At 45.8% G+C, this 27,271-nt stretch overlaps 10 protein-coding genes and 1 non-coding gene across 11 annotated transcripts; 3 read left to right on the forward strand and 8 right to left on the reverse strand.

Annotated features, from left to right (window-relative positions):
• Positions 1–1,516: 1,516 nt before the first annotated feature.
• BX661DRAFT_188233 (uncharacterized protein) lies at positions 1,517–2,645 on the reverse strand. The gene is made up of 5 exons (XM_051537385.1): positions 2,273–2,645; positions 2,051–2,243; positions 1,995–2,028; positions 1,848–1,971; positions 1,517–1,788 (listed from the first exon to the last, which is right to left on the reverse strand). Exons 1-5 carry the CDS (start codon positions 2,428–2,430, stop codon positions 1,614–1,616), a joined length of 684 nt encoding a protein of 227 aa, XP_051389104.1. The 5' UTR covers positions 2,431–2,645; the 3' UTR covers positions 1,517–1,613.
• Positions 2,646–3,634: 989 nt separating this feature from the next.
• BX661DRAFT_188235 (bola-like protein-domain-containing protein) lies at positions 3,635–4,490 on the reverse strand. Its single transcript, XM_051537386.1, has one exon. It carries the CDS (start codon positions 4,413–4,415, stop codon positions 4,014–4,016), a length of 402 nt encoding a protein of 133 aa, XP_051389105.1. The 5' UTR covers positions 4,416–4,490; the 3' UTR covers positions 3,635–4,013.
• Positions 4,422–6,113, reverse strand: BX661DRAFT_188238 (uncharacterized protein). Its single transcript, XM_051537387.1, is given in 4 exon segments — positions 4,422–5,111; positions 5,265–5,428; positions 5,442–5,481; positions 5,561–6,113. The coding sequence occupies 4 exon segments, from the start codon at positions 5,999–6,001 to the stop codon at positions 4,611–4,613; spliced, it is 1,146 nt and encodes a 381-aa protein (XP_051389106.1). The 5' UTR covers positions 6,002–6,113; the 3' UTR covers positions 4,422–4,610.
• A 643-nt stretch (positions 6,114–6,756) lies between these two features.
• Positions 6,757–6,827, reverse strand: BX661DRAFT_t119. The gene has a single exon. It is a non-coding gene; the product is annotated as a tRNA-Gly (tRNA).
• Positions 6,828–7,326: 499 nt separating this feature from the next.
• BX661DRAFT_173297 (uncharacterized protein) lies at positions 7,327–7,638 on the forward strand (the record flags this gene model as incomplete). Its single annotated transcript, XM_051533856.1, has 1 exon — positions 7,327–7,638. One exon carries the CDS (start codon positions 7,327–7,329, stop codon positions 7,636–7,638), a length of 312 nt encoding a protein of 103 aa, XP_051389107.1.
• A 4,348-nt stretch (positions 7,639–11,986) lies between these two features.
• Positions 11,987–14,253, reverse strand: BX661DRAFT_188241 (uncharacterized protein). Its single transcript, XM_051537388.1, is given in 2 exon segments — positions 11,987–12,645; positions 12,660–14,253. 2 exon segments carry the CDS (start codon positions 14,141–14,143, stop codon positions 12,087–12,089), a joined length of 2,043 nt encoding a protein of 680 aa, XP_051389108.1. The 5' UTR covers positions 14,144–14,253; the 3' UTR covers positions 11,987–12,086.
• BX661DRAFT_188243 (metalloendopeptidase) lies at positions 14,254–15,822 on the reverse strand. The gene is made up of 2 exons (XM_051537389.1): positions 15,667–15,822; positions 14,254–15,595 (listed from the first exon to the last, which is right to left on the reverse strand). Exons 1-2 carry the CDS (start codon positions 15,682–15,684, stop codon positions 14,444–14,446), a joined length of 1,170 nt encoding a protein of 389 aa, XP_051389109.1. The 5' UTR covers positions 15,685–15,822; the 3' UTR covers positions 14,254–14,443.
• A 706-nt stretch (positions 15,823–16,528) lies between these two features.
• Positions 16,529–18,249, forward strand: BX661DRAFT_188244 (uncharacterized protein). Its single transcript, XM_051537390.1, is given in 4 exon segments — positions 16,529–16,818; positions 16,838–16,929; positions 16,955–17,865; positions 17,880–18,249. The coding sequence occupies 4 exon segments, from the start codon at positions 16,649–16,651 to the stop codon at positions 17,988–17,990; spliced, it is 1,284 nt and encodes a 427-aa protein (XP_051389110.1). The 5' UTR covers positions 16,529–16,648; the 3' UTR covers positions 17,991–18,249.
• Positions 18,250–18,888: 639 nt separating this feature from the next.
• BX661DRAFT_146345 (translation initiation factor eIF 4e-like domain-containing protein) lies at positions 18,889–19,443 on the forward strand (the record flags this gene model as incomplete). Its single annotated transcript, XM_051533159.1, has 1 exon — positions 18,889–19,443. One exon carries the CDS (start codon positions 18,889–18,891, stop codon positions 19,441–19,443), a length of 555 nt encoding a protein of 184 aa, XP_051389111.1.
• Positions 19,444–19,850: 407 nt separating this feature from the next.
• On the reverse strand, positions 19,851–20,574 carry BX661DRAFT_200663 (uncharacterized protein; the record flags this gene model as incomplete). Its single annotated transcript, XM_051538436.1, has 3 exons — positions 19,851–19,924; positions 20,072–20,128; positions 20,211–20,574. 3 exons carry the CDS (start codon positions 20,572–20,574, stop codon positions 19,851–19,853), a joined length of 495 nt encoding a protein of 164 aa, XP_051389112.1.
• A 2,032-nt stretch (positions 20,575–22,606) lies between these two features.
• On the reverse strand, positions 22,607–24,802 carry BX661DRAFT_63244 (uncharacterized protein). Its single transcript, XM_051539340.1, has 3 exons — positions 24,679–24,802; positions 22,884–24,371; positions 22,607–22,681 (listed from the first exon to the last, which is right to left on the reverse strand). Exon 2 carries the CDS (start codon positions 24,362–24,364, stop codon positions 22,928–22,930), a length of 1,437 nt encoding a protein of 478 aa, XP_051389113.1. The 5' UTR covers positions 24,365–24,371; positions 24,679–24,802; the 3' UTR covers positions 22,607–22,681; positions 22,884–22,927.
• Positions 24,803–27,271: the final 2,469 nt, after the last annotated feature.

The following is a 27,271-nucleotide window of genomic DNA, read 5'->3' on the forward strand; positions in this document are numbered from 1 at the left end:
AAAAATTTAGTGGCACCCTATCTGTATCCCCCAAACTGTTTAAACATTGTTTTAAACGCCGCTCAATATTAAACAAACGCACTTACCTTTTTTGTTTTGAGGGACTTGTGAAACCATTTTGTTTTAGCATTGTTATATATATTTATATCATTGTTGCTCTATGGAATCAAGAAATACATGCGTGTGATATTCGGATACTATATTGTAACTTCAGATACTTGTGGCGGGCTGCCAAAAAATTTCAAACATGAATGTATTAATTTTTATTTTTATTTAATAAAATATGTCAACAAATAAAGCCTCGTCAGGCAATGAACAATTAAAATTGCGATTTTTAAACAATGCGATTTTTATTGTTTTTTCTTCATTTTGTGCCTTTTTTGGTGCATAATATTGATACTAGTTTTTATTTAGTTCATTATTCACTTCCAACACTGTCTGTGCCAACTAACATTCCAACTACCATATAGCAGCATTGACGTCGAGCAAAACTCAAACTCACCCCCTTAAAAAATGTGTTGTATATAAAGCAGCAGAATGATTGCCTTATTCAATGAATTTGACTTCGTTAAGCAACCGCTCTTTTATAATTTATCCACCCACCACTTCCACCCACCCTCTCCTCCCAAACTCAACCATGCGTCTTTCCTCATCATTGCCCAGGCCCTTGCTGCCACTGCCCTGGCCTCGCCTGCTATGTTTAAGAGACAGGAAATTGAGGCCGAAAGCGGCAACCAGGTTTCTGGCGGCCTTCCTCGATCAGCACTCCATGTCAACAATGGCCAGCTGCTCGATTCCTCTTTTGTCTCCTCAGGTACTGCAGGCTCTGACGTCTATGCCAACAACATTGGCACTTCCTTCACTACCGTAACTCCAACTCGGCCAACAAGGGTAACATTAACAATAATGTACACGTTACCACTGTCAACGGAAACAGTGGTTTGACTGCCAACGGTGCCAACAACAATATTGGTGGCGCTCAAAATGCTTACTACCCGGCCGATATCTTCAGCATCTTTACCAAGCGTGGCAGTGTTGTCACTGGTCCAAGCCTGTTGATTACCCCGTGTTGGCTGCTGCTGTTGGAAAGCCCGTGTATGCTTACCCTGGCTACGGCTACCCAGCTACGGCTACCCCAGCTATAGCTACCCCGACTACGGCTACCCAGCCGGCTACCAGCTACGGCCACCTTGACTATGGCTTTGGCACCCCAGCCCATGTCAGCACCAAGGAACAAAATGCTTCCATCATCCAGAACCAGAACTAAGCCCTATTACAATTGGAGAAATTTTTTACAAGTATTTTCTTTTAATATCGATATATAGTTTATATACACTCACAATCCACCCTCCTTTTGCAAATACATTTGGCTGTTTTTTAGGCGTGTGCGCAAAACAATGTGCATTCCCGAGTATTTACCACTCACATGACACTTTCGACTGCATAGACCAGCACTTCACGCCCTGAGCAAAAGGCATATTTTGTCCACCATAAATACAATCAAGTATGTATATAGAAAATTATTAACGATGAATATAAATAGAAGATGCGTATGCTGGAATGAAAAGAAAAAAGATGACAAAAAGAAGAAATTGAAATACAGTGCCGTGTAGTTACTTGTAAACGCTGCTGGTCTCCCAATCAGTATTGATTTCATTTTCCGGTGACGCCATATCCAGCGGATCAATAAGCCGCAACTCCTTCGTAACCGCATTCTTCACCAGGTCGTCCAGCTCCTTGGTCACCACGCCAATCATCTTTTTGAACCGACTATCAATCTTAGCGATGCTGTCAAACGCCGACTGCGAAATAGCTATCGACAACAGCGAGTCCGCAGCTTAGTATACATAATAACGGTAATCTGGCAAAACGTGTCGAAAACCTGCAGAAAGTCCAAATCGAACGGCGGTGTGTGCGTGTCGAGATACGAAAAGTTCCCCAGCTCGTATCCGGCCTGAGCCCGGACCCATGCTCATCTGTAGGTTTAGATTTACGGAAAAAATGCCTCTTCTTCGTCTTGTTACCAGACTCGGACATGTACGTATCGTACTCGTTGATCAGAATCCCAGGCCTTGATGTAGTCCGAGGGGTTTGAAATCGCCAAAATGGGGCCGAGACTGGCGCCCAGCATAAAGTATGCGCGCGTCCGCTTGCGCAGCCTAATGCTGTTAAACATTCCACGCAGGTCCTCAGGGTCAAACAACAGAGTGTTGAAGTATGCCCGTCGCTTAGTCCCCCGAGAGCTGTATTCGTTCGGGTGAAAGTCATCAACCCCCATGTCGCAGCCCCAAACCCATTGGCTGTGTTCCCATCCAGACTAATTTCAAGCTGTAGTGCCATTGAATTGCGCAGATGCCGGAATGTCACTATACGCCGGTTGATAAGTTCCCGAATGCTCAGCTCCCAGACATTTCCCGCTACTGTCGTCATTGTTCTGCTGCTGTTGCTGTTTGTTTTGTTTGTTGTAGTTGGGGGTTAAAAGTAAATAAATTAGAAATGAGACAAAATTAAAGATATAAAAAACAACGAAAGAATGCGGGAAAAGGGGGTTTATGCAAAGGCGAGGCAAAGCGTCAGAGACAAAATGAAATTTGAACGTCAGAAAAATGCAAGTAATACGGATTTTCAACGCTTGTGCCCTAAAAGAGTGGAAAAATAAAACGACAACAAGATTAGTATGTATGTGTGGAAATTTAGATATATTAATCGAATCACCAAGCAAGTAAAAATAAACAAAAAATTTACTTTCACTAACCCCAGCATAGATGGGCAGACAATTAATCAAATGTTGAGAAACTTGGAATTTAATTATTCATTACTTAATTATTCATAAAATCATTTGTATACTATTTCACGTGATAATTTGCCATAAGCACTACATATACCCATTTAGCCCTGGAAGCATATAAAGCCAAGCATGCCAACGCCAAAACTTTTGAATGGATTCCTTACATTCCTCTCAAGCCTTCTGGCTTTGATCATTTTTTAGTAACATGTTCTTCTAAGAGTAACATCTTAGATTGGGGCACTGCCCCAACATCACGATGTTCACAATTTTTTGCTTGGGCATGCCCGGCTACAGTCCCTGCTTGCATACTTGGCCGGGAGCGGGTGACCTTGGTATTGCACTATCTCCAAGTGACGCCCACCCTTCCACACACCAACCAAAACAAATAAAATTCAATATTAAGCTGTCAATAATCTCGCTTGAACGCTGATTGCCACTAACCTTTGTATTGTACGTCAATGTCCTCAAGTTTTAACATGGCTGCGCTCATTAGTCTTTAAATAATGTAAATACCAGTTAATCCTACGCCGTTTTACATATGTCGTCTTACTGATTTATAAATGTTCGCGTGGAAATCAGAGCAACAATGAAAAGGTATTGTAGTCTGTTTACATACCAAGGAGAACGTATAAAAGGAGCGGCTGTCGGGCAGCCGATAATCATTTTCCTTGGAAGAAATGCATATAATTCATTGTTATTATAATGACCATTACTTTAATTTATCTCCATTTTCTAACATATTTTTAGGTTTTTTAAAAAACCTAAAATACAACACCAAAATACAACCATTTATTGACAAGAGCAAGCAATTAGAAAGTGTAAAAAGCAATAAAGCTATTAATAAGGAACCTTTGTAAACCCGAATCATTGCTCTTCATGTATAGTATCTAAGCGCTGTATGCATCCCTATAGCTATGCAGAATATCATGAATCATCTGGAAGCGGCAGTCGCGGCCGGAGTGTGCCAAAAGAAGTGCTCAATGCAAAAGTGTGCCGAAAATAAAGCTGAGTTGGGTATTGGGGGAAATGTGTGCGATGAGAGTGTTGGAAGAGGTGTGACTTAGATGTTAAAATCGTATCTTTGCAATAATTAACTTTATTTCATTTTTGATTTGCCACATTGTTAAAAAAGGGCAACCAAACTAGAACATTATTTCTGCTGCAATTGCCCGGATTCTATGCACGCCCTGCTCATGTTCATCGCTCTCATTCATCTTTCCTCACCTTATACCTGCTCTGTCAAAATCTCGTCGACAATGCCAACCTCTTTGGGCGTCTTTGTAACCAGCGACAGTGCATGGATGCCGCCCTCTCGCTGCATCTCATCCTTCAGCAGCTCGTATATTCCGCGCTGCCGCTTCAACAGCGTGAGGCTGGCAAACTTGTCCGAAACAACTCTGACGTGGAAGTGCGTTTCCGTGCTGCTGACCCCCTCCATGGGTGCGTGGTGACGGTGCTTGTGAGACTCGTTTTTGATCTCCAGCTGCACGGGCGCGTACTGCTCCTGGATGCGCTGGCGGATCAGCTTTTCAAGTGGGCCGGCGCTCTGGGTCGGCGAGGTTGACATTGTGCGAGCTATCCCGAGTATCGTGGCGGCGGTCTTGGTGCTTGCAACGAAAAGCACCATAAGCAATAATATAAAATTAGAAATGAAAAAGTAATAAGAGAAGAGAATGAGTGGTATGGTATTCTTGTCATTAAACACATTGTATTGGTGCACTGCGGTGGCGACATTGGTCGTTGTGTGACTGCAAAAAACTGCAATTTGAACAAGCTATGGGCAGCACAAAATAATTAAAATAACTAATAATTAAAAGATGTATCAGTCTGCAGCATACACCGGCGGGCTGGCCAGCAGCGCAGACACAGGCACCGGCATAATGAGCAGTGGCAGTTTGCAAGACACAGGGTGGCTACCAGGCTTTGCACCTATACTTTTCAGCATGCCTCGCGCGGAGAAGCCCTCTGACTCGTGCCGCAGCGGGAAAAAGTCAACATACACATCGTACTGCACCTGGATTTCCTTGGACTGCAGGCTGCCCTGGGCATCGTGGGGCACTGCCAGCGTCCACTGCACGTGTGTCGTCTGCAGCTCGTCGATGGTTGCTGCTAAATCGAGAATATCAGCCACTTTTTCCTCGGCCACTACACGCTTGGTCCAGAACATGTACACGTCGTCGTTTGCATCGGCGACCAGATCGTGATTCGTCAGGTACCGGACCTTCTGCACCAGCTGGGCGCGCACCTTGTAGCAGCGCGACCCGATAGTGTGGTGAGAGTGGCTGGGCTCAATCGGCGTGTTGCCATTTGTGCTATGCCGCGGCTATAGTTGTTATGACCATTGCTGGAGCTCGACTGGACCCGGAACTGCTCGAGCTCAATGCGCCGCTGGTTTTCGGCGTGGCGGTTGACATGAAGACATCGAGCAAAAACCCAATGCCGTCGCCGGGGCTGCTGCATTTGTTTGCATGCGCACGCGGTAAACCAGCGCCGAATCGCCGCCAGCAAAGACGCAGAGCACACCCGTTCTTGTGTCCGGCTGAATGCAAGCTACAAATGTGCCAGGGTCTCCAATTGGCGGGTACCTGACCAGTGCTAGCCCTGCCTGCGCCCTGACCGCACGGGGACCAAACCCAAAGCCTCGAGACTGCACCCAGCAACCCATGTTTTGGCTTGGTTTCTGGCGCTGGTGCCTTTGCTGCAGTGGCAGTGGCGGTGATTGCGTATCAACGGTGCATTTCGGCACGTGCAAGTCATCGGCAGCAAATAGACCTCCTCCAGAACAAACTCGAACGGCACGGTATATGTGCCCACCGCATATTGGTTGCAGTTATGGCTGTGGCTGTGGCTGTGGCTGTGGCTGTGGCTGTGGCTGTGGCGCTTGCTGTTCAGCATCGGCTGGGACAACGTTTGCTCCAGCTTTAAGAATGTGCGTCTGCTGGTGGTAGAGCCTCCCATCTGCTGCGCGTTCGTAAGCACTGTGGTGCCGGTCAGCTGGAGAGTTACCTCGCGAGCGCACTGGATCTGCCGGCTGATTATGGCCACTGTGCCGCGCACCACTGCCTTGCGCTGCTGGATATCGTGAATGACGACTGGATTGCCCAGTATGCTCAACACCAGCTCCAGTCTCTTTCTCTTGTTGTGTGATATGCTAACTGTGGGCACAAAGCTTCGAGCCGCGAAGCGGTTTGTCTCCGCCGATGCCAATGCCATTGCTGTGGATATCTGCGAGCCAAAATATCAAGCAAAATAAAATATTAGACGGCCGAAACTAAAAAATTTAAGAAATTATGTCGAGCAAACGAAGAAAGTAAAAAAGAGAGAATAAGAGAGACGGCATATCAGCAAACAAACACCCAACTGCAGAGCCACATAACTTTGCAGCTGGCGGAACAATGCAATACACACATCTTACTATGGTGCGGAACACAAAAAAGAAATGGCGATAGTGTGCAAACCGATATGTAAGTCACCTCAACAAGTTGGCGGATGAATGTTGATTGCACACATGTATATGCGGTCAACAATCAAGGCTGAGGATGCAAATACCATTTTGGGCAAGTGCAGAGCCGCACATGTGCTACTTTTTGGAAACAATCAAATATCAATGAAACAGGTGACGAACCAAAGCTGTGGTTTGAAACACAAGCATACCATTGCCAGCAAATGTGCCCGTCCCAAGCATTACAAGTGGCAGATTACACACTCATATAGGATGGCTATGAGAACATTGAAACCGCGCCAAATAAGCAAAAAATGGACGGCCATTTAGCACACGGCCAATAACTGGTCGTTCTAAAACAAAATAAGAACAGAAACTTCAATTTCTTCAATGCAGATAAATATCCGTGGGCTTAACGCATTGGATGCGTCTACATGTCAAAGCAGCTTTAGGTAATAATACTGTCATAAACCATTTACAGTAAAAATGAAATCTTATAAAAAAGGGCAAGTTGAATAGCAAAATGTGCGATGTCCGGGAATCGAACCCGGGACAACCGCTTGGGAAGCGGCAATTTTACCTCTAAACTAACAACGCATTTTTGACATGTGAGTTCAATCTACACAGCACTCTTAATTTATAATAATGACTGCAAACTATATGACCACACGTTTTGTGAAGTAACAATGGCTGCTTTTTGTTTTGCTTTTTGATTGGCACCTAAAGTGCGAGTAAATGCATTATCAATATCAAAATGTTCGACCTAAAACTGTTAGTTGAATCCACTTTCACATCACTCTCGCACACAAATGTTTTCATCTTGTTGGCAGCAAACCAACTGAATTACTGAACAAATAATTGATTGAACATCACTGATGCAACTATACCTGCTTAATAGCTTGCTATTTCGCTTCAAATATTTGCTCTCCTTTTGCTTAAAGCAACTGTCGCCGCATTTTGTGTATAAAACAGGCGACCAGTTCCCCCAGAAAAATACAAATGCATACACAAACATTACAATTACAATTGTATTGACTACAGCTGACTTCAACAAACACCAACGGTTTCATCCACTCATCTACACACATAAAAAACAATGCTTAACAACTTTGCTGCCATCGCTGTCCTTGTGCTGAGTGCCGTTTCGACCGCCACTGCCCACGATGCCATTGCTGCAAACGGAAACCCTGTCCAGAAGCCGCATAACTTTGCCAGGAGCAACGTCGAGCATGGCCATGCTGGTCACCACGTAGCCAAGCGCTGCGGTGGCTGGGGTGTAGGCGGTGGCTGTGGCGGCTGGGGTGGTTTCCCTTTTGCGGCCAACACTGTCAACGCGTTTGACCGCAACTCGTTTGCTGCCAACTGCTGCGACAACACTGTCTTTGCCAACAACAAAACTCCAATGTAGTTTGCGACAACGTGAACGTTCTAATGCAGCCAACGTTATTGGTTGATTCATTGTTGAGCAAATGGTAAAACCTCCAAGATATAAAACAGCAGCAACAAAAGTACTAGTAGCACCATTTGAGCCGCTAAGAACAGCCAGAGTTATTACATATTTTAGGATTTAGCAACTTTGAACCCACATTTACAAAAATCAATAAATCATATTTTTTGGCTGCATCAAATTTAGTAACATAAAACGTTGCATTTAATGGGCAGTTTATGTTAGTAATTTACAATGGGAAATATAAAAGCTGGTTGGAATTGATAGCATCCATAGAATCCATTGTCACTGTTTTATTTGAAAGCCCATTCCTGAAAATAACAAACAAAACGCAAACAAATACTGTACTTTGTCTAAAAAGCTATCACAATTGTATAGACACATCCAATTGACCATTTTCAGCTGTGGCCAATACGCTTTGAAACATGAATGTTTCTATATAATACCCACAAACCTGCTTTGGCCCAAGTCTGACTTTATGTATATTGCTTGTGCAATTTACGCATAAAACAACTTTGGTGTTTGTTTATAATGTGCATTTTATACACATACACTTGCAACTTTACAATGCCTAGTTGCTCTAATACTAGTTAGTTTACTGAGTTGTTTGATTTTTGGTGCACTGACGCGAGAACATATAAACTAGCATTTAAATATACTACCCACTTTTCAAACCAGTACTAGTAAAAAACTATTATATAACCATCTCCGTAAATATTTTAAAAATATGGAAATGAAAACAACAGTCAAAAACATATATTCTTACATACTGTGCGTTGTGCTATTGTCTTTTGCCTAATTTAAATTTTAAAAACAAAATTAGTTGAACACATGCAAACATGTTTTATCTAGTTTTCAAATTAACACCTGCCAAACAACACAGCACAACACAAGTAACAAACACATCTTTTTATGTTTACATTCAGTCAGTTGGGCATTGTATTTCGAAATAAAATTATTACTGACCCAAATAAATGGTTTTTTAGCATCAAGCCAATATTTCTAAAGTAAATTTATCTTATTTTGCGATACATCTAAAGATTTAGAAACCATGTGAAATAAAACACGCTAGCGTCTTATATTCGACTTTGGGCAAGCCCTGCTTGAAAATTATAAAAATTGAGTGCATACAAAAAGTGTATAAATATAGAGCAGCCCGGACTAACAATTCAAAATGTTAAACATTACACTCCGTGTTCTACATCCTCTTGCCTCATACACTTACAAACACACCCTTACAAACACCACACACATACAATTATCACTTTTAAACATGCCTAACTCTGCTGTCACTTTTATTGCTGCCCTTGCTGCGCTGTTGTTATTGCTCCTGGCGCCACTGCCAGCCCGATTCTGCCATTTGTTGGTGCTCCCGGATTTTTTGGAACTGGCTTTGTCGGGCCATTGACCACTGGCTTTGCCACTGGCGCTGCCATTGCCGGAACTGCTGGCTTTCCGTTTGTGAACACCGCAGCAATTGCCACCGGCGCTGCTGTGCTGGCACCGCTGGCTTCCCGTTTATCAGACGCGATCATTCCACTGGCGATCATCTGGCCAAGCGCTGCGGCGGCGGCTGGGGAGGTTGCGGTGGAATTGGGTGTGGCGGCGGCTGGGGCTGGGGCGGCTTTCCATTTGCGGCCAACACCGTGAATGCATTTGACCGCGACTTTTACGCTGCCAATTCCAATGACAACACGCTGTTTGCCAACAACCAAAACGCCAATGTGGTCAGCGACAACGTGCACGCCCTCAATACTGCCAACGTAATTGCTTGATTTGGTCAAATTCGGATGTCAACAGCAAACACTGCAATAACATTAGTAGCAGCAATAGTAACAAAAAATAAATATGTACATTTGCCCAAATCGGGCTTTAGCATATTTACTCGATTTTAAATATGATTTTTTCCATTGTTTTATACATGGACAAGCATTGCTATAAATTCAACTTTAATGCTCAACAAATTAACTTGCTGTTAATTCCTGTGATTTTAAGTGGTGCAATAATAAAAAAGATAAAATGGCAGATGAATCAAGAAATATGGATAAAACATATGTACAAGGAAATTTTGGATTGCATTCATATATTTGGCATTTGAAAATAGCTTTATGTAAATTATTTGTTGGACTTCCAGACAAAAACTTGTATATATAAAGCAACAATGCGCGTCTCATATTCCAGGTATTCAGTATCCTCACAACACTGCTCACTCAGCTAACACTTTCCACTTTAGATTAAATACCAACTACAACCGCAACATTTACAAACATGCTTTGCTTTGCCACTACCATCACCGCTCTTGCTGCCATTGCTGCCTTTATTGTGCCTGCTGCTAATGCCAGCCCCGTTTCTGCCAGCTACCAGTCCACCGAAAACACTTGCGGCGGCGGCAGTGGTAGCGTTAACGTGGCAATGCTTATCCTTACAACGCAGGATACAACAACAACGTCTACCCCTACGGCGGAGCATACAACGCGTACAATAGCTACGGTGGTGTTGGCAATTACGGCGGTGCTGGCAACTAGGCAATATGGCAACTAGGTGCTGGCAACTATGGCAATATCGGCAATTATGGCGGTGTTGGTAACTACGGTAGTGTTGGCAACTACGGAAGCTACGCATCGGGCTTTCCAATTGCGCTCAGCACGGTCAACAACTTTGACCGCGACTCCTTTGCTGCTAACTACAACGACAACACTTATTACGCCAATAACAAGGACGCCAGCGTAACTAGTGACAAGGTCAGCTCCTCCAACAGCGCCAACGTCATTGCTTAATTGTTTGCTTTGTCAAGCATTGGCAGGGGTTGCCTATATGGTGATAGACATAAAAATAGACCAAATTAGATATTACACACACAAACTCATTCACCACTTAATAAAATATATTTTTGGAATAGCTCGAGTTTGCCTCAACTAAAATATAGATTACAAATATATCCACTCATTTCGTCATCTAAGTGCATTTGATGAAAACATTGTTATTGTGTATTATTAAATGTAATATTATATTCAATAATAAGAAAATGTAACAGCGCTGTTCGCTATACTTATTAATAAAGTGTTTAAAGTAAAATAACATTGGTGGTATTGCATTCATTTTGGCAGTCCTAGCTGTGCGCATCAAGTTTAGGCAAGCTATACCGTGCGCCAAAAGCTTCTCGACCTAATAATCTACTAATCCTTTTGACATACAACGAATTTAATTTTTTGCCTGGGTAATGGGGTGGTGAAAGTCCCATCCGCGGCGATACTTGGTGATAGGTCGGTAAAAGTCCCATCCACGACGCTCGTAGCTGGCAGGATGCTTGGGGGTTGCGGCAGGAGCGAGTGGAGATATAGTAGGATTGGCGTCGGCAGAAGCAGGAGCAGGGGCAGCGAGAACAAGGCTGGAGGCGAGAGCGGCAATAATGGCGGTAAAAAACTGCATTATTTAAGGGATTGGGTCAATGGGTGTGTTTGGGAGGAAAAGGTAGGCGGAAGGCGAATGTGTTTGATACTGTTTTGCGAGTTGGATTTTGTCGGCAAAAGTGTTCTTTTTATACACGTGTTTTTTCTGGTGGCAGTCGTGTTTACCTTTTTGGCCGTACATTGTACATTGATATGTAAAATGGGTTTGCATTAAACACATACTTTTTTATTAGAAAATGAATTGTGTTTGTATATACCGTACACTGATCTCAGAGCAAAAATATACGTGCTCCTAATTGTTTCTCTTTCTTTTTTGATTGAAATACATGCTCATTTTTTTCTAATGTATCTAAAAGCATTCCGATTCACAATTACAAAAGTTGATCCATTTGAAAAATAATGAAAACTTATATAATCATACTAATATAATTATATATCTTTTACATATTTGGAACATGTATATACATTTGCATATTATTTATATTCATCGGCATAATTCGCAAATTAACTATATTTAAGCACCTAAAAGAAATGACCAACTTTTATTTCTTTACATTTATATGTCATGCTCTATAAAAATGTGGGTCTAAATTAATATATTCAAGTCTCAAATTACTTAAGAAACTGAAAAAGGGAGCAGCGCTGTAAACATCATGGTGTTCCTTGATGTTAGCCAGAAATAACATGAATGTGTATGGCGGCCATGAGGGCAATCTTGATTCTTGAAAAGGGAGATATTGGCTTGAAATGTGTGTTGGGTACCACATTATATTTGCAACTCTTATTTGAATTACGAATTATGAACTATGAATAGGCAGCCGCACATGCGTATATAAAAAAGAACATATATGTTTTAAATCAGGTTTATCTTGGCTCCACGTTCTTGCTTAAATTGTCAATCCCAAACCAATACACATGTTCTGAATTTATTTAATTAAGAATTCTCTTCTTGCACGTAGGCAAAAAAAGTAGTGTCCCAAGGAAAATCATTTTGCTTTTTTACAACGATGAAAACAACTTTTTTGCAGCTACCCGGTTGTTAGTTCCATCCTGCAAAGCCAAGTTGTTTTCAACAGAAAACGGAGCTGACACCAGCCTGACACGCACACTCTGCACAGGCAAATCCGCAACCCACCGGAACTCAGAAGACTTGCGGGCGGTCTCAATAATCTTGTCGCGAATGTACTCTGCACACCATGCAAACTTTTCGATCTCCTTCATCCGGTACGTTTTCTTGCACAGTTGGGCCTCGGCGAACAACTCCATGGGACGCGGGTGCGCAACAATATCAAGAGTTTTGGAGTCGGGCGATGAAACGATACAGATGTCAGTGATCGCCCTGGAGGACGCCAAAGCAAGCTCCAGGCGCTCGGCAAAGAGATAGCCAGATGGGCTGAGCGAGCTCTTGGTTGTCCCTTGGGTGGATCCGATAACGTCGATTGTGCCGTTGGGGAAGATTTCACCATAGTAGGGCAGCTCGAGCCAATTTCCAGGCTTGAGCTTGAGGGGCTTGTCGTTCCACAGGCCGACGGCAACATTAGCACCGCGGACAAAAATCCTTCCCGAGGATACGGCTTGTCCTCGGCAGTCAGGCTAACCCCGTCCACGGCATCTACAAGCTTGATCTCGTTGCACGCCACTGGGGCACCCACATTGTGCGTGTCGATAGCGGACGCATAGTCATAGTACGAGCCGGCGGTGATGAGCGCAGTGGTGTGGGCGGTTCCAAACAAAGGAATAACCTTTGCGCCATGCATGACCCTGAGCCACTCTATGCTCTTCGAGGGTGTCGTCGGCCCATCAATGTACATGAGGCGGAGCTTGCCGCCCATGACGTTGCGGTAGTGGCGGAAATAGGAAAAGTCCCAGAAATTAAACTTTGGCACAATCCCGCGCATCAGCGAGTCCTGCGCGCGACGGTATCCGCTCATAAACATCGCGTACTCAAGCTTTGGGTACTTGACGACATTTGAGTAGAACAGCTGGACGAGATCCCGGGTGATCAATGGGTCTAGGAAAGTGAATGTGGGCTGGAGTTGGTACGCCTGGTTGATAAGCTTTTCTGCGTCGCTAGTTTCCAGGATGCAGATCGAGCAGCTGTAGGTCAGAGCAATGTTGATAAAGTTGAGGTTGATGGCGTTGGCCAGGGATGCAACCGACATGAATGTGTCCTTCTTGGTCAGCACCTGTGTGGCAGGCAGGCTGGCGACGATTCCAGTGATGGCCGCCAGCGCATTGGCGTGGGTGATTACAACGCCTCTGGGCGCACGGCCCTCACCAACGCTACCGTACAAAACATATGCGGCGTCGGCTGTTTCAATAACGGCGTCCTTCTCGCAGCCACCACCCCGCTCGAGCTCCCTGAAGTGGGTCACGCTGGCAGCAGCACGGAATGCATCGGACGCCTCGGACCCATCAAGCTCGCCAACAAGAACAACATGCTTGATGCAGGTCGAAGCGACAGCAGCAGCACCCAGCTTTACTGCCAGCGTACTCAACGTGACAAGCAACCGTGTCTTAGAGTGCTTAAGAATAGCAGAGACATTGGCAGGCGATTCAGAAGCAGAAATCGGGATTGCGACTATTCCGGCCTCAATGCAAGCCTGGTAGGCGACAAGTGCTTCGACCGAGCCCTCAAGATAAATAGCAGCTGACTTTATCTGCGCCTCGCCCAGCAAGCGCAAAAGGCCGGCAGAAAGGGCCGAAACGCGGGTGACCATCTCTTCGGAGGTGACCTTTTGTACGGCATCGTCAACAATGACCTGAACGGCACTGGGGCTGGCGACGCTGCGGCCGAGGCGGATGGCATCACGCAGTGTTTTCATGTCATCCGATAGAGTTGACAGCAGGCGGGTGCCGTCTGGTGTGGATTTGGAGCGGTAGGTGGCGGTTTCTCTGAGTGACTGACGGGTCTTGCTGACCGACGACTGTTGTGCAAGCTGAAGTGGGTGGATGTCGGGCTGGTTGGCCAGCAGCGAGTAATAGTAAAAGTAGACCGTGCCGGCAATGGCGGCCAGAACAGCGCAGACGACCACCGTGGGATCTGCGAAGGACATGGTCGCGATAAATTCCAAAACAGTTGGTGGCTGTGGTGACAGCAGCAGTAGCGTGTAATATAAATTGTAGTTTTTACAAAAATGAATTAGGAGAGAAAAGAGAGAGAGGGAGGGAGAGAGAGAAAGAGAGGGAGAGAGGGAGAGAGAAGGAGAGAAAGAACAGATGGGCTGATTCAGTTCCTGGTCCGCTTCTGCTCCTTGCCTTTCTCGATTTCCACTGTCCGATGGATCCACTCCCTCCTCCCCCCTTGTCCTGCCAAAGCGCGCGATCGATCATTTTGATCATGTAATTTTCTCAAGTCAAAAGCTCGATGTGCGCTCCGTGTAGCCCATCTGCTTGAGGTCCTCGAGCGGCCACCGCTGAATAAAGTCAATAGTGTACGGGTCCAGCAGCCCCCTGCGCAGCCGCTCGATGCCCGCCCAGGCAATCATCACGCCGTTATCCGTGCATAAGCTGGGCGGCGGACACACGAGCTCCACGCCCTCCTTCGCAGCCAGCCCAGCCAGCACTTGGCGAACAGCCAGGTTGCTCGCCACACCACCGCTGGCCACCAAGCACGACAGCGGCTGGCCCTGCAGCAGCTCACGCGCGCGCCTAAAGGCCAGCACGGTCTTCTTGCGCAGGTGCTTAGCGGCCGTCATCTGAAATGCGGCGGCGACGTCGGCTTGGTCCTGGGCGCACAGCGGGTCGAAGAGCGCCTGCTCGCGCATGCGCTTGACATGCGTCTTGAGCCCCGAAAAGCTAAAGTCCGGCGAGCCTGCGCTGTCGGCCTTGTCCATGGGCACAGGCAGCTGGAAGCGGGTTGGATCGCCGGCCAGCGCGCACTGCTCCAGCGCCGGGCCTGCGCCGCCGCCGATCTGGGCGTCAATCCAGGGTATCTGCAGCTCGCGGGCAACTTTGTCGAAGGCCTCGCCGATGCTGTCGTCACGCGTGGTCCCGATCATCGTATACTCGTTAATGTCGTGCACCACCAGTGTCAGCGTGTGGCCGCCGCTGATCAACAGGCACAGGTAGGGGAACTGCACCTTGTCTTCGGCGCCCATACGCGCCATCAGCGCGTGAGCCTCCATGTGGTGCACGCCAATGAGCGGCTTTTCGTGCACGGCTGCGAGAGTCTTCCCTGCCGACACGCAGACGGCCAGGCTGGCTGGCAGCCCGGGCCCGCGTGTCACGGCAATGGCGTCGAGGTCGCTAATCTGCAGCCCGGCTGCTTTCAAAGTCTCGTGGACTACCAGCGGCATGTTCATCAGGTGGTGGTTGGCTGCAAGCCCCGGCACTATGCCGCCGTGCTGTGAGTGGATTGCGTGCTGGTGTCGGTTGGTCTCGCTGAGGATCTCGCCGGAGCTGGTGACTATTGCCGCTGCCGTGTCGTCGCACGATGACTCTAGCCCCAGTACGCGCAGCACTTGGCTGTGGCGGCTCGTCTGTGCAAAGTGCCTGATCTGGCCGGTCTGTCGCTCTGTCTGATCTGCCGGATCTGCCGGATCTGTCCGATCTGTTTGATGTTCGGGATCTGTCCAACCTGCCTAAGAATATGCATCGTGTGGTGTGGGGATGGATGTTAAGGAATGTATATTTTCATCAAGACTAATGAATCAGATAATGCAATGGCAGAGATAAACAAAAGAAAGAAAGAGCCTGTGCAGCCACATTGCTTTGGGCGGTCTCGCTATCAAAAAAATATACTTTCAAGTCAAGCGGAGCAGGCTGACATATTTTGGGCATTTTTATTATCTGCACTGATCCCGATGATTTCCCGTCATCATCGGCCATTACGGTGATCATGGGTCTGCACTGAAGAAAAGAACAAGACTACAAATATCTATAAAAAATTCAAGAGTAATCTGTTGCTAAATGCTTATGAATGGTTCACATGGGTGCTGCTCTTTTTTCTACCACTGGCGAAAGATGTCAACGCACTGTTAACAACACCTTTCGCTAAAGGTAAGCGCATAAACACAAAATCTCGATAGTTACCCCACCCCCTGAAGGTTGGGGCTTTGTTACAGTGTGGTTTGCAATATAATTTTTTTGAGCTCCAGTGGTTCTGGCCCAACCGCCTTTCCTTGAATTCACTTTTTTTCTTCTGTTGCTGACGTTTAATAAACATATTTAATATTATTCTCACTAGAATTCGCCTACTCTTTAATTCCCCCCAGCTTGTCGCCTTGGTCGCTGGTTCATTCATTCCACTTACAATGAACAACGTGTGCTGGAGCGCACTCTCGCACGCCACGCATAGGACGGCTTTCCAAAGACTGAGAGCCTCGCACCCAGCATCGACGATCAACGCCCTTTACTTTGCATGCTTGAACAGTTCACCAGCACAGACCCAGCAATGGAATCACCAGAACCATCAGCGACAACGCCAGCAGCAACACCAGCAACGGCGCACCTTGGCATCGGCATCCATAGCTCGCAAAACCAAGCCATGTCGGACATCCGGCAGCAGCGGCAGCAGCACGCATACAAGAGACGTATTCAGGCGGCACTTTTCATTCAACATGTTTGACCTGCTGCCTGATCTGGAACGACTCAAGACGAAGCGGTCCAAAAAGCTAGAGGACGCCGTGGAGAAGGGCAAAGTCAAGCACGGCTTTGTTTCGGAATTCGAACACCTAACGCGCCCACTCAAGACCACCACCGGCCGCGAAAACCGAGGCCCTGCAGCCTGGTGCGCAGGAGAGACGCAGCCCGAACGCAAAGCCGCTTAAACAGGAGATATACCGCTTCCAGCGCAGCCTCAGTCCGGGCAGTGGCGGCAGCGGGCCCGGCAGCAACGACGGTGCAGGGGAAGGCGGCGTGTGGAGAGCCGTTTGGGCCGAACAGCGAGACACGAGCGCGGATCGAGCAGATCCAGCAAACCCCTGATCTGACCCTGCGGTGCACAGAGCTGGACATCCACGGCAACGTCACAGTGCGTGCCGGCGAGTTCCAGAAATCCGAGCTCTGCGCACAACACGGCCTGCAGCCGCGCGACCTGCGCAAGATCGACAGCAAGTTCGTCAACCAGATGCCCGCGATCCTCGTGCGCAAGCACGCGATCCTCGTTAACCTGCTGCATATTCGGGCGTTGATTGAAGCCGACCGCATTGTGCTCTTTGACTCGATCGGGGCGCCTGCCAGTTACAGCCAGAGCCTCCTGGTGTATGAGCTGCAGGAGAGGCTGCGCAATAGTGTTGGCCAGAGCAACGAGCCCTCGCAGCCCTTTGAGTTTCGCGCGCTTGAGGCCGTGCTCATAAGTGTTGTGAATTCGCTGCAGAGCGACGAGGAGGTGCTGGTCAATTTGGTGCAGAACGTTTTGGCGTATCTCGAAGAGAGCGTCGATCGTTCGAAGCTGCGCGAGCTCCTGCAGTACTCCAAGAGGCTCTCGCGGTTTGAGCAGAAGGCGCTGAATATCCGCGATGCCATCGAGGAGGTATTGGAGCAGGACGAGGATCTGGCCGCCATGTACCTGACGCAGAAGCTGCGGGGCCGGACGCGCGACACGAACGAGCACGAGGAGGTCGAGCTCATGATGGAGACGTACCTGAAGCAGGTCGAGGAAATCGTCAACCACGTCGAGTCTGTCTCGTCGCATGTGCGTACAACCGAAGATGTTGTCAATATTATCCTGGACTCGCAGCGCAATAGCCTGCTGCTGCTCGAGATCAGGCTGACTATTTTGACCGTCGGACTGAGCACTGGAACCTTCTTGTCTGGCCTGTTTGGCATGAATCTGGTTAACACCTGGAGAGCCATCCGGACGCGTTCTTTGCCGTGTCAACCATTGCCTTCCTGGCCATCGTCACACTAACGCTCGCCGGTCTACGCGCAATGGGCAAGGTGCTGCGCAAGATCAACTGAGACAGATCGAGCCATGGGGGCTGTCTAAATGAAAATTTTCTTTTTTTTTGGGGGGAGAGAAAAAAAAGCTTTTTTCTTTTTGAAAAGGGAAAATCTCATCGGCTCTTGGCTCTCTAGACTTTTTTTGGCTCGCTAAAAAGGCTGCACTTTATTTTTTTAGACTCACGTGCAAAGCCTCTTTATTTTTCTTCTGCTCTGCCGGTATTTTTCTTATTTGACCCTCGAGTCGACAAAAATATTTTTCACCCCCCTCTCCCTCTCTCTCTTTTCACTTTAATTTTCCTTATTCTCTCTGTACAATTTATACTTTTACATTTCAATTATACACTACTTGAAAGCCTTTTTTTATTTCTTTGCGGCCCTTTATTTTTCTCTTACTCTCTGTCCAATTACAATTTACCTGCCCCCAAGCATTTGCAGCATTCAGGAGAAAATTTAATCTAAATTATCGTCATTGGATTCAACTTTTTAAAAAATTATATTTATCTCATATGTACGCTGTACCCAGTAAAGCCTCTTCTGCTACTAAAATAAGTCGCGACGCTAACTATCCATCAGCAACAAAGCCGCTTAGCAAAATACCCCACTACATTAAACGAGACAAACCAACGGCAGCAGCAACCATCTTCCCCATTACCAGCATAGAGACAGCGCCAGAAGCCGCTAACCATTCAACAATTTCGGCCATCAGCACCAAAACCGAGTCAGGAGCAGCAGCAGCGGGCGGAAGCACATCGGATGCTTCCCCTGGCCCATACCTTGCACCAGGCAGACAGCGAGGTGCATGGAGCTCCTCCCGTCTGCTCACCATGTCTCGCAGCGGATCAACCAGCCAAGTATCGCCCAAAGAGCCCGCAATACACGATCTGCAACCAGCTAGAGAGCCCCCCGTGTACGAATGCAAGCCGGCGAACACCCTCTGGAATTTGCCTGGACTTTCTGGTTTATGCACCGTCCGCCGGGACAGAAAATTGACGATTACGAGGCGGCAATGATAAGGATTGCGACATTCGCCAGTGTTGAGTCATTCTGGGCTGTTTACAGCCATATTAAACGCCCCGATAAGGTACCGACTATCACTGATTATCATATGTTCCGCTCCGGCGTCAGGCCCGTATGGGAGGACTCGACGAATATGCATGGCGGCAAATGGATGATTAGGCTGAAAAAGGGGCTTTCTCCGAGACTTTGGGAGAAACTTGCTATGGCGGTGGTCGGGGATGTCTTTGGGGTTGGTGGTGAGATTTGCGGTATTGTGTTGTCGATTCGGAACTCGGAGGATATTATCTCGCTGTGGAACAAGACTGCATTTGATTCAAGGACCAATTTGCATATCAGGGATACAATGAAGATGACCATGGGACTTCCTGTTGAGTGCATTATGGAGTACAAGGCGCATAATGACTCGCTCAAGGACAACTCGAGCTTTAGAAACACTGATATTTACAAGTAGCTCGCAAGTACTAGCTTTTTCTTCTTCCGCAACATAATGAATGGGAGGCATTTGGTTGATGATAAAACAAAATTAATATCCCAAAAAGAAAGAAAATGCAATATGAAAAATTTGAAAATATATTTGAAATTAAAAATTTGAAAAGGAAGAGTGAAAGTGTAAGTTGAAAAAAACATGACAAAAAGTACGGAGGTTGTAAGTAAAAAGTTAAATAGTAGAATTCATATAAAATAATAATAAGTTATGCAAGTGAATTGTGTAATAAAAAAGCCATATGCAGAAAATAACGGCAAAAAAGTTCTTGCCAGTTGAGCAAAATAATAAGGACATGATTGAACAGAAAAAGAAAATTCGCAACAACTTGTGATATTTAGTTTTTTTAATGTGTAAAAGCTGACAGGCCAGATTTACGACATGTATACGGTGGTTGTCGGCGTGTGTGGCACAACGTGGATTGTAAAGTTGGTCTTGAGATGATGGACTACACAAAACAGCGGAAAGATAAAGATAAAACAATGGTGTTAGCAAAAAAAATAGTTTACCACAATCAGCCAATATTAAGAACAGATAATAAAGCATGTGTTGTACATGCTCACAAATCACAAATCACTTTTTTCAAAATACATACCTTCTTTGCCCTGGTAGTAGCTGGCAATCACCACAATGCCGCAGTCGGTCGCGTCAGCTGGGGGCAGCCCGCGCAGCGAGTTATTATCCCATGGAGCCACGCAGGCAGCCATTCCGAGTTAAAGTACACCTTGGGCGACTTAACCTGCGGATCCCAAATAGTCGGGCCCACTCATATGGCACGCCAATCACAGCCTTTGGCGGGCCCGAGGCAATGCGCCGCAGGAACTCCTTGAACCACCACGTGTTGCGCGACATCTTCTTCGCCTCGACATTCCACACATGATGGCCCTTGCTCTTGGCCTTCTTTCCGTCCTCATTGTACCGCGAAATATACCTCTGCTGGTGCAAGTAGTTGCGCAGCTGCTGCTTGCTGACCACCTGCTCGGTCATGCCAGCCTCGCGCTCGATGAACTCGCGGTATCCGTTGGAAAACGCCTGTATGCGGAACCGGAATGTGCGGAACTCGGTGCACTGCTCGAGCTTTTCGAGCTTTTTGGCCATCTGCGTCTGGTGGCTACAAAAAAAAATAAATAATGAAAAAAACAAGTTTAGTTGGCAAAATGCAACTTGAATTAACCGGATAGCGGGACATTTAGAAAAATTCAGCGCTTTGTATCATTTGTGTAAGAAGCAAGGACATATGGATTATAAAGAGGATAGATGCGATATTATAAAGCAAAATAAAATAAAACAGGAATGAGCTCGCACATAGCATGTTTGTTTTATGCATTGGGGAATTAACATATGCATCTCGCAAATAAAAAAGTGTTTTGCTTATTTTTAGCACGCTTTCTACAGAAAACAAACGAGTGCACCCATTTTAAAAATTTTTAAATGACAGACCATTTCTGAATTGAGAAAGGAAAAAGGAAAGGCAGGTAAATACGCACAGTAAAAACATAAAAAAAGTGCAGTGACAGAAACGTGGTTATAAAAAGGAATGTTTATCTTTACGCGGAAACAGTCGGAGAATGAATTAGAAAGCAAAAAATAAACAAAGGGAGAATGTTCAGGAAAGTGTAACGAGATTTACACGTTTGCTTGTCTCTTATAAAAAAGGTCTTGCAATGCGAGGTGGAATGATCAAAGGATTGTCAAGCCTTTATAAAAAACATGTAAAAAATATTGGGCCGCAATGCCGCGCACAGATAAAATAAAATAAAATATTGTATTGTATTGTCAAATTTGGCACAGTAGAATACTTTTTTTGGGTGTGTTTAGGTTCGGAAAATTGGAAATAGGATATTGGATGGTATACGCAATGTTTGTGTTTGGCGCATAATAAAAAGTTGAGTATAAAAAATGGGTTAATAAAACCGCTTTTTTTGCCGCGCCAAGACCCCACCCGGCAAAAATATTCCAAATGGTCGAGTTGTAGGTACATTAAAACATAAAATAAAGATTATCCAGCCAAGAAAACCTTGTAAACAAACATATGTTGGATCGCAATATAATATAAACAAATGGTACATCCTTCAATATACCATTTTTGTTATGCCATAAAAGAATGCCGACAAAAATGTTGGACCTTTATCGTGCATGTTGTTATTCGCACAAGCTTGCCATTTCAAAGAAAAGAAACAACAATAACGAGAGGGTTTGAATTCGAAAAAAAATTGGCACAAGAAAACAAAATAAAAAAGAAGCAAACTGCTTCCTAATACAATGTGTTCACGGAACCAAGGCAATCGGGAGAAGGATTTGCAAATAAAAAAGGATTTCAGCTGGAAAAATAGGAGTGAAAAAATACAAATGATCAGAAATACAATTTCCCATGCAGACCGTTGACCAGACCAACGGTTCAACGAAAATGGGAAGAGAATAAAACATCGGCCAACCGATTGGGTTGGACAAACATGCTGGGAACAAGTAGAAAAAAATAAAAAATAAGTTGGGGAAGAGGTGAATGTAAAAAATGGCAGTATCCATAGGCACACATGATTGAGAAAGGAAAGTGCTAAAATGTGACCATGCACAGTGCAAGCAAGTTCCAAGCTGCTAGTTGCAATGGGTTGCGACAAAGGCAAAACAAATAAAGCAAGCCAAATGGCGTACTACTTACATTGATTCGCCTTCGGAATCGACCGTAATATCTACAATCATCAGTAAGTACAATTATAGTTAGTCCGAATGCACCAATGCGAAATGAACATGGCATGTGGTTCTCACATTATCTGCTTGCCGCGTGTGATACCAGAAAAAAACTGCACAAGAAAAAAAGGCTGCATGAAAAATAGTAGGCAGAAAACCAGATTAAAATAAAGGAACCTAATGAACACCACTCAACAAAAAAAGCGTGCCGCATTGTTGATTGAATGTCGAAACGCGCACAATCGAACGAGCAAGACAATAAGAACGCCAATGGCGTATTGATTCAAAAACAGACAATTCAAAATATTGAAGTGTAGGGAGAGTGGCGCGCCCACAAAAACAGCATTGTGCTGCAGTTTTTCAATTACTTACTATTTGAGCAAATCTGCTCGAGGTACTTCATGAAAAGGTCGTCCAGCCTAATTATTAAATCCGAGTCAAGAGTCTGCTCAGTTGGCGACGAGGGGCTGGGCTCCATGACTGAAGGTGCGCTCGGCATATAGTTTTGCGTGTAGTTCTAATGCAAGCAGAAAGAAAGGCAAGAAAATGAAAAATATGCAAGCAATAAATTGTTTGCATACATGGCAATTAGTGCATAGTCGAGTGGCAGAGTAAAAATAAAAAGCAGTCAGGTACGCGAGTGAATAACATGTCTTTTGCTCCAAAAGAAAACGTGGGCATGCAGACATCGCATGAGAAAACATTGGATAACAACTTACTTCGAAATACTCGGGAAGACCAGTCTCGCCATTCGACTGCATGTTCATGGTGAACTTGAACGCGGGCATGCCAGACTGATCACCTCGGTGAGTCCCATGCCCAGTCTACCTGTACTGCCGATGCCAATGACACCACAACCGCTGGCATTGCCGCCGCTGCTGACAACGGGCCCGTTGCTGCTGCCCCCAACAACCATGCTGACGCCGGGCATCGGGTGCGTGTGAACTGACGCTGTCACTGCCGCCACGGCAGCCGCCACCTGGGCCGCCGATACCTGATCCGGTGTGCTGTTCACTGTGCCGTAAGAGCCAGTGTGCAGGACACTGTTGCTTGATGAGGCTCCCATTGGCACATGGCCTGAGCTGTTGTCGCCCATACCCGCTGTGGCGGCCACTGCCGAGCCCTGGGTTGGGAAGGGCGACGACATCTGCTGCTGCACCATGTGTGCGTGTACTGACTGGTGGATGTTGTGCTGCTGTTGCTGCTGTTGCTGTTGCTGAACCTGAGCATGGTAGTAGTTGGCGTAGTGCGGGTTGACCTGGGCCTGCTGGTAAGGGTGATGGTATTGCTGCATGGCCGAAATCCTCCATGGTTCTGCTGTTGCTGATGGTGCAATTGCTGCTGCTGGCTGGTTCTGAAACTGCTGTTGCTGAGAAACGCTTGCGTTAGAACGACCCGACCGGTCGAGCGGCACCGTCGCTGAGTTAATAGGCTTGGGCATACCCGAAGGATGGCCGGGGACAGTCATATACCGCATCTGATTGTCAAACTGTCCTTGCATTGGATACTGCTGGTCAGCAGGCGCAAGGGCATGCTGAGAAACGGGGCTGACGCTCGTGCTCCCCGCCATACTGCCAACAGCGGCAGCCACCGCAGCAGAGCGATCTGCCGCCGCCGCCGATATATGTTGCTGTTGCTGCTGCTGGCTGCGAGTAAAACCACATATTGTAGTCGTGGTTGCCGACAGCATGCGTTTGGCTATACAAAGTTGCCGGAATGCTATGCGACGCAGCCAAAAACTGCTGGTGCTGCTGGGGCATTGCGCTGCGCGCGGGGTTAAGAGTAGTATGTACCGAAGGCATAGGAGTCGGCACAGCACCAGGAGCCGAAGAAGAAGCATGCGCACCAACCATTGCAAGCTGGTGTGAGCCCGGCTGTTGCTGATGAGTGGCGCTGAAATAACGCGACTGCGGGTGTCCCACGCTAGACACTGACGGAACAGGAGTGCTGCTGCTGGCCTGCGAATTGCCCGAAAAATGCGATTGCGGCGTGTGGTGCTGAGACTGGTACTGGTACTGCTGAATCGAATTGGTATCAATGGTGTCCTGATAGTACACTGGCTGCAATTGCTGCGTTTGCTGCAGCGCTGGTGTCGCCGGTGAGCGAATCGATGGAAGCGATTGCGCTCCCGACGGCGTGCGGCGTGCGGACGTCGGGCTGGGCTTGGAGCTCGGCGTCTCTGTCGCCTGCGACTCCACATCAGTGGCCTATAAAAAATTGAAAAGCGAAAATGAGTAGACATAAATCATCCATCGGGCAAAAAATGTTAGCTAAATAAAAAATAATATAATTAAAATGACAACGGTATGTGCGTGCATAACGACGATGAGGGGAGTGAGGCATTGGGGGGAGTGTTTAACAGGGAAATTAATACTCTAAAAAATAAAACCTGCAATTTTAAACTGTTATGATTTTTTCATAAAGGCTTGAATACACCCTCCTCACACGGACACACGAACCAAAAAACCATTAACTGCAACCCAAAAAATAAAGATGCATTGCTTGTTGTCTTACCCTCGAGTCAGTGCGTCGCCGCTTGGTCTGTTGCTCTGTGCTCATCGATTCCTAACGAGTGTAAAAATTCAAAATGTCAAAAATAAAAAGGTGGGATCAAGATGCAAAGAAAATATAAGTAATTGGCTTTTAGACTTGTTACTGGGAATAAAATAGGCGAAATGGGGACATTAAAATAAAAGTGAGTTTATGAAAATAAAGAGAAAAAAGGGAGAACTAAAACAAAGTTGGTTTTGGTTAAGGATGATGTTTTTATTTAGCGACGAACCAACCATCCCCGTCTTATAATCGTGATAATAATTTTAGAGCTAAAAAAGGAAATGCGTGAGCTTACAAGGGTGCAGCAATAATAATAGAAAAAGAAGGGACGGAAAATTGATACGCAGGCACACAAATACCACATAAGAAAATAGTCCAAAAAAATGCTGGGCTGGCCAAGCAATTGCAGCAAAAAATAAACAAATATTGACAAGGAGCAATGCAATTGGTTGTGTCATTTTATTTTCACTGTCCGCTCGCTTGCCTGCAAAAAACCCACCCCCGCTACCCCCTTCTCCATTACCCCCCCCCCCCCCCAAACTGGCAAAAATACAATTGAGTAGACGAGGAATAATTGCGGAAAGAGGGAGAAAGCTTTGGCGGCAGCGCTTGGGTTTGTTTTTTAATATTACCCAACCGGCTCAGCCAGCCAACCAGAATTGGCCTCGGTGCCCCAAGTTGAGTGCAAATGTGTCCGTATATGTTGCTTCAAATTGCTACTGCTTCCCCCGTTAAGAACGAATAAGCGTTTGGCAAAAATAAGCAACAAACAGCAAACAACAACCAATATGACTAGGCAGCAGAACGGGATGAAAAATAAAGGACGGCGTGGCACAGCACAGCACAGAACAGCTGGGCTAGGGCGTGTGCCGTGCCGTGCCAATCTGAATTTTTAATTTAGTCACAGGTAACAACAGAAAATGGGGAAGGAGCTGATGCTCAGGCGACCCAATAAAAAAAGCAAGGGCATTGCCCATTTGCTATTGACCAGCTGCTTGACATATCATCTGACATGCAATTATTAGTCTAAAGTTTTAATGTCGCTTATCATGTAAGGGGGGGTCAACCTCATATTGTTTTGTAGTGCCACCCGCTGCAGCACCCCTCCCCATCCCCTCCTCTCCTAATGCAGAGGCCGGATGATCGAGGAAATGATGGGCATAATGGCAGTTAAGTGCGTAACAAAAAACTAAAGCAAAGGAGCGCTGGGTCTTTATGGCAGTAGGCTGCAGTATGCACTGCGCCATCCCACATGAGAACAAAAAGCAAACAAAAGGGACATGTGGAATAAAACGTGTTGGTGGGAACAAGAAAGGTAATCCTTTTAAAGGGAAATGGGCCATATTTACCTCAGAGTTGTTGCTGGAAATGCTATGGCACAGAGTAGCGATGGCTCGGCTAGCCTCCTCTATCTGGTAGATTGAAGCACCTTGGTCACCTCGCATGATTAAGTCTTTGGCTGACTGGATTTGTTGAAATACACTAGAGTTAAAAATACCGGTAATAAGAAACAAAAAAGGTTAGCAAAGATGCAAGAACATAAATAAATATAGTAAAGAAAAAAGTAATTCGGTAATACGCGCACATGGAAACGATTGCCTTTTTAAAAAAGAAACGAGTATCGCTTCTGCCTTCGCACTCCTGGTTGTTCGTCAAAAGTGAAAAAACATCTTTGACAGCAAAAAAAGAAGACAAACAAGGGACAACAAAGGCAAGGTTGAAAAAGATAAAGTATATGGACAAGAACAATAGGAATAAATGACAGCGATAATAGTTCTCACACATTATGTTGATTCATTATTATATTTTTTTGTGATTTGTGGCAAATAATTTTTTCATCTAATTGAAACAAGAACAAAGCGCAGTTGAATTGGGATGTGGCAAACCCAGCATCAATGAGACATACAAAAGCTGGGTCACTGCTTACAGAAAAAACCGACTGAATTTGCCATGCCAATGGTGAACCAATGGTGGTGTGAGAGTGTCGCACTTATTGGAATATGATGGTCAAGAAGTGTGCGGGTTCAAGAGTCAACAACACGCCGTTGCATATTAAAATTTATATTTTTTGCAAATTGATGGCATCGCTATTGCCAAGTGAACAGCATCGGGCTGGATCATGGATAGTACAAATTGGGCCTTGTTTGGAGCAAGCCATGCATGGCGCTTTATGATTTTTTGTAATGAAAATAATAATAGTGCAGATCGAAACAATGGCTCCTTTTGTTCAGAACAGATAATGGCTACTCGCGTGTGAGTGGGTGGCCAGGCTCTTCGGGCTGAAATAGCAGAAATAAAAAGACAAACAAATAAATAAATAAAAACTATTGAGCGACAGTGCGTAAAAAAAATTGGTCGTATGTTCTTTTTTGAAACAGGAAGTAAACAAAGATGTGTTGGACCACGAGTTGTAAAAAAGGTCAACGCGGTGTGATTTTGGTCTTTTTTTCAACGTCTAAATACAATCGCCGCAAATCTCTTTAGGCCAATTGAACAGTGGGAAAAACAAGAGTAAGGATGTCACAGCGACGCAAAAAACATTTTGATGGAAAAA

The sequence above is a fragment of the Kickxella alabastrina genome (genome assembly GCF_025024165.1).
Source record: "Kickxella alabastrina strain RSA 675 chromosome Unknown BX661scaffold_29, whole genome shotgun sequence".
Classification (NCBI taxonomy): domain Eukaryota; kingdom Fungi; phylum Kickxellomycota; class Kickxellomycetes; order Kickxellales; family Kickxellaceae; genus Kickxella; species Kickxella alabastrina.